This window comes from Cervus canadensis, chromosome 19 (genome assembly GCF_019320065.1).
Source record: "Cervus canadensis isolate Bull #8, Minnesota chromosome 19, ASM1932006v1, whole genome shotgun sequence".
Lineage (NCBI taxonomy): Eukaryota > Metazoa > Chordata > Mammalia > Artiodactyla > Cervidae > Cervus > Cervus canadensis.
In genome coordinates, this window is record NC_057404.1 from 20,638,254 (window position 1) to 20,644,373 (window position 6,120).

Sequence of the window (6,120 nt, forward strand, 5' to 3'; positions counted from 1 at the left end):
TGGAATTGCCTCACCTCCCGCAGCCCTGTCCCCTCCCCGCGGTCCCTCCCCAGCCCCGCGTTCCCCGGCCAAGTATTCCTTTTCGTGACTTCACTGAGTGAGTTGTGCAGACATAGCAAGTGACCTTCAGGGCACAGCAGGGGAATAGAAAGTAGACAGAAAACAGCCTGTTTGGAGAGGTGTACAATGGTCTCTTTCTTGAGACGCCCTTTGCTCTCCCCTGATTTCCTCAGCTCTTGATTTACTTTTGCTGGATGTCTGAGATGGAAATGGACACCCTGCAAAAATGCATGATGTTTTCTCCAGGACCGTGCTTCCACACCTGTGAGAGGTGAGACGCAGCGGGGGCAGCAGTTACCCACTCAGGCTGCAGGGTCCCAGCTGTGTCCTAAGGATGTCCTAAGGATGAGCCTGCGCCTCCGTTTCATCATCTGTAAGATGGGGAGGTGAGGCTAACCCAGGACCCTGCCCGTAGTCACTCTCATCCTGTTCTCACTTCCTTATTAAAGTTATGGAGGAGTTTTTTCTTTTTTTTAAAGAATGAGTAGTGTGGAGGAACCACAAGTCTTTCCCTTCCCCAGTGCCCTTTTTCTCCTTTTTTTGCCATGATCTTTCCTCAATCACAGCAGTTCTTTCCAGAAACAGAACCTCCCTCCCCCCTGAGAAAAGACCACATTGGAAAAGGCAGCTTGCCTGCCTGCCTGCCTGCCCTCCAGCCTGCTTTCAATAAATGCTTAGTGGGTGCTCACTCCGTTGTGTACTGGTACCCAAAGCTGCGTGAGTCCCTGCCTTTTGGGGTTCATACTCCAGGGAGGGAACAGCAGTGTCAACAGATCCATCTAGTACAGAGTGGGGAGTGCAACTGGGGAAGCAAAGCCAGGGCCCCTAGAGACCCAGACCCTTGTTCTGACCTCAGGAAAGCTTGTTCACAATCTAGACTTCTGGGCCCCACCCCAGGCTAAGTTAATCCTTTGCCAGCAGGGCTTCCTGGAATCATCTTTTTAAAAACTAGCTATTCTAGAGTATGGGCTTCTCAGGTGGCTCAGTGGTAAAGAATTCACCTGCCAAGCATTAGACACGGATTTGATCCCTGGGTCAGGAAGATCCCCTGGAGGAGGAAATGGCAGCCCACTCCAGTATTTTTGCCTAGGAAATCCCGTGGACAGCGGAACCTGGCCCTTTACAGTCCATGGGGTTGCGAAAGAGTCGGACATGACGTAGCAACTGAAACAAGAATTCTGGAGTCCAGCCAGGTTTGGAAACCTCTGCTTGGCAGGAAGAACTCAAACTAAAGATCTTGTCCTGGAACAGCCATTGCACAAGATAAGATAGAGACTTCTGGGCACTCAGAGCCTCCAGCCTGTACCCTGGCATCAGCCCGCCTGGCTCACGGAAACCTCAGGCATCATGGGCTCAGTCCCTCCCACTCTGCATTCTGTTATGGGGGTAGGTGCCTTTGACTAATGACTTTTCTGAGTTCCAGATGCTGCCCTCCACTCTGCCTCACCCTGAAACATTCTGGTTTCCCATTGTGAATCATCCATCCAACTGGAAAAAAAAAAAATGAAATCTGTGTTTTCATTCAGTTATTGAAGTAAGAATTGTATCAGTTCATAACTACTGTATCAAGTAGCACTTTCTTCCTTTAGTTTTATTTAAGGGCCAAGAAAGATTTCCTCTGCTGTGATATTCTCAAATTGGTAGTAAAGTCCATTTTCACTTTCCTTTTTATGGCATTCTAGAAGAAATTTGCTTTTTCTCCTACCCGACCTGCCCAATATCCATGCACCACACCTTTGGCAATAGCACCCCAATTTCCTTCTTGGAAACCACTGCATTTTCAGTCCATGCAAGTAGTATTGATTCGCCCTTTGCTCCAGAGGTGGGTTCCTGACCAGTCATAATGTTGCATTAGTTCCAGAATAATACATTCAGAGCCAGTAAGATGCAGTGACATTTTTGCTGGGACTGTTGTGAAGAATGTATCTTCTCTTTCCCAATGGACTTGAAACTAGAAGAGAAAGGCTAGAGTTATTGTACCCCCTTGCTTCACTCAGGGAAAACCCATCTGAGGATGGGGCCAGTGGAGGGAGGGAAGTAGAATAAAAGTAGAGTGATATTTGGACCCAGTTACAGTGTTTCAGCCCCTGGATCTAGCTGTACCTGAAACTGTTTTCATTATGTGAGTCAAATACATTCTTTTGTTGTTGTTGTTTTTTAGTGGACAACTGATTTTTTGGTAGTTTTTGTGCCTTTTTAGTAATATACACACTTTATAATACATATATTTAAAAATAGTCTAATAAACAGTACACTCTATTTGTCTATTCCTACAACATGTATTAAAACCAGAAACTCTTAACAGCATTTGTCTTTGGGATGCAGAACTGAGAATGAGGAAGGAGAGGAAGAGGCACCCTAATCAGCATTTGGAGTTTTTTTCCTAAAATTATTTATGAGAAAGCATTACTTCATTTAAAATTTTTTTTTAATTTATTGTTTTTAATAGACTAGTATGTTTTACCAGTCTATTAAAAAATACCTTCTCTCTTTGCTTAAGTTGTTTGGGCTGCATTTTCTGTACTTGAGACCAAACACTTTACAAAACACTTTCTCACATACTGTTTTATTTAATGCTTGCAATAATTTTGTGGGATAGGTGTTAATTTGCCCACTTTGTAGATAAGGAAATGAGGTTCAGAAAGAATAATTATTCTTTCTGAATAATAGGTCAATTATAGTTCAATTTTTTTAAAGAAAAGAACAGGCCGAAAGTTTCAGTGTTATAACATGGCAAAGGCAAAATTTAAACCCAAGAGTCTCTGATTGCTGATCCAGGTCCCTTAATCATTATGTTTTATTACCTCCAGAAGTCTGAAGGGGCGATGAAAGAGAAGTTCGAAACAACAAATGACTGTGTACCTCGCAGTTATCTCTGTAACGTCCGGGACTGATAAACAAGACACCTAACCCTTGACCTCTGTCCTTTCTCCTTGTGTTAATGTATAATACAATGGAAAATCAAACAAGCATTGTAAATCAGCCACTGTTAGGAGATGCATTCAAATGTACTCCTATCTGAATAGAAGAGATCTCTGCTAGGGAACTTTGTACTTCTTTTATGCAGGAATATCAGTTGTACATAACTTCCTTCCCGTTGTGTTCAGAAAACTGACAGGATTAAATTCTACCAGGAAATACAGTGGCTACTGTGAGGAGAAAGTTTCTGAACACAACAGTTAGGATTTCAGGTTGCCTCCCTAAAAGGTCAGAGTCTGTGTGGTAACAGTCTACCCAACCAGAATACTTCAGATACACCTGAGACAGCTTCAAGTATGTCTTGCCCGCCTGAGGTTCTCCCCGAAGTCCCTGGGAAGTAAGAGTGGAACCAGGGACCTGTGTAGTTCAACCTTGCATCCTGTCATTTTGTCCAAACCCCACAGGGTAATGTGGGGAAAAGGAGAGGCTTGTTGGCAAAGTGAGCAGGGAGATTAAAAAAACATCATTCTTATTAACAGTCATAACAATACTATCTCACATGTGTTCAGTGCCTCTTCTGTGCCAGGCACGAGTTAGGTGATTTACACGCACCTTTTCTTTGTAACAGCACTGCTCCTCAGTGAAGAAGAGACCCTGCATTCCATGTCCGTGCTGTGTTCTGGGAAATTTCCTTTTTCTGTGAATGTGTCACCCTTCCACTGAAATGTACATGAATCAGAAGGTAATGGAAACCAGTCAGAACCAGGAACTTCTCAACAAGTTACACTTGGCTGGCCATGTGAGGAGAAGACCAACTGTAGCACACGAAAGCAATATCTCTGTGATCACAAGGTGAGCATGTGCAAAGTATTCTCTCAGGAAAACATCAAAGTAAAATCCCTCCAAGCTAAGTCCTTCACGGGGTCTGACCTTGCCTCTAGTTCCACTTCCTGCCCATACCTGTGAGAGAACATAGGTCATTCCTGTTTTGCCGCATAAAAACAAAAGAGCAGTATGAATATTTAAAAGCATATCCAATGAAGCATTCATTTCCTCAAAATAATTGCACAGTACACTCCACTTGAGAAGAGAGAAGTATTTTTCAGCTTATTTTCTAGTTGTATTTATTTTAAAATATTTGTTGACCCAATGGCCATATTGACCCCTCTGCTTGCTGCCTCCCACCACAGAAGCTGGAAAAGCCAGGCACTTACTTTCCTAGAATCCCTTGCAGCTGGTGGTGGTCATGAGACCCAGTTATAGCCAATTGGACATAATCTGATGTGGCTTTGGGAAAAGGTCTCACTTTCATTATTAAAAAAGACAGAAATGATTGGCGCTGCCTCTTTATCCTTCCTATTGTCTTAAACATGGGTTTGATGCCTAGCAATGTGGCAGCTCCTTTGGGGCTATAAGTTGGTGAGAATGAGAACAAAATCCAACATGCACAGGATGAAGGAGAAAAAAATGGAAAGAACCTACGTCCTCAAAAGCTTCATTAGAAACTAAATTAAATTAAAAGCTAAAGAGGGAAAAGTGTCTCCTTGAGCACCTTAACTGACACCAGCACAGTTGCAGTTTTCTTATAATAGGAGGAAATTACCTCCATGTTTTCCACTGTCAGTGGGTTTCTGTTATTAATACTTACAGCCAAATTCATGCCTGACTGATAAAATTATGTGCCAGACTCTGCTCTGGGCATCATGACTGTGAAAATGTATAAATCATAACTTTAGTTCAGGCGGCTCATGATCTATTTGAACAGACCTATTTAGGAAGGAGCACAGATTCTCCCCAGTGTTATTTTCATAATTTACAAATAACAAAACCAAGACCCACAGTGGTTAATTGACTTGCTCAGTGTCACACCTAGTAGGTGCAGAGGAAGGACTTGAGCCCAGATCACTGAGCCTTCAGATTGGTGACCGTCTATCTCACTGGTTCTGATGCTTCATAGACTATCTCTTTCCCCTTCCCCTTCTGACCGCCCCCTGCAATGCACATACACCCTGCAACCTCACCAGGAAGAAGAAAACCTCTCCCCATTCAGATGGCCACCTTGGCCCAATTCCTTTTGTCCACACCTTCAGAATGACCAAACTAACTACAACAAGAAAAAGATGGACAGGAAACACCCGGGGAGCTTGTGCAAAATGCACAAACACTACAATATGTAGAGATTGGCATCTAGGGATGGAAGTGACATAACATTCTCTGCTCCTAGGATTATAGAAAATCAAAGCTGGAAGAAACTGTACAGAAGAGGTTCTCTGACTCAGCCTCTATTTTAGAAAAGGATTTAGGCAGTCTAAATGCTGACAAAATTCAGAAAGCTGCAGATTTGAAGCCCAGGGAGGAAAATAGAGAAGCGGCCATGTGTCTCACTTAGAAAATGAATCCAGTAGGGTTCTAGCCCTTCTTTAGTGATGGTCTCAAATGGAGTGAGTAGTGACTCTCATCACAGCCTCCAAACCACCATCACCTACCAAGACTACCCAAGGTGAATCCAGAAGGGCAGCAGTATCTGAAAGATTAGATAGTCCTGTGTTATGGCCCTAGTAGTATATTTTGAATTTCATTTCACAGAATTTTGGAGCAATTTTACAAACCAGTCAACCTCCTTGCAGTTCTTCTGGGCCCAGACATAGCTCTTTAGGGTCCATCTTGCCATTCCTGGAGAGAATGGGAGTAGGATTGAGGTCTTGGGACATCCTCCTTATAGCGGGGACACAATAAGAGCTACTGGCAGACCCAGATGGGGACCAGGATATGAAACTTTCTCCAGCTTTTGTCCATCTTAGCATAAGAAGCTTTTCACATTGGTCTTTCTCCACTAAGTTTTTACATCAGAAACTAGGGGGTATCTCTTATTGGCTGCTGCATGCTAAATAATGTCCAACTCTTTGCTACCCTATGGATTGTAGCCCACCAGGCTGCCCGTCCATGGGATTCTCGAGGCAAGAATACTAGAGTGGGATGTCATTTCTTTCTCAGAGGATCTTCCTGACCCAGTGATCTGACCCACGGTCTCTTGCATTGCAGGTAGATTCTTTGGATTTTTTTGCCACTGAGCCACCGGGTTCAGTTCAGTTCAGTTCAGTCACTCAGTCATGTCCGACTGTTTGTGACCCCATGAATCGC

At 43.6% G+C, this 6,120-nt stretch overlaps 1 protein-coding gene across 1 annotated transcript in view; it reads left to right on the forward strand.

Annotated features, from left to right (window-relative positions):
* Positions 1-3,697, forward strand: part of CCDC149 (coiled-coil domain containing 149) — a 134,918-nt gene extending 131,221 nt beyond the window's left edge. Inside the window, exon 13 of the mRNA XM_043438277.1 lies at positions 3,608-3,697. Within this exon, the coding sequence (XP_043294212.1) occupies positions 3,608-3,682 (75 nt within the window). The 3' untranslated portion in view covers positions 3,683-3,697. The remainder of the gene's footprint in view (positions 1-3,607) is intronic.
* Positions 3,698-6,120: the final 2,423 nt, after the last annotated feature.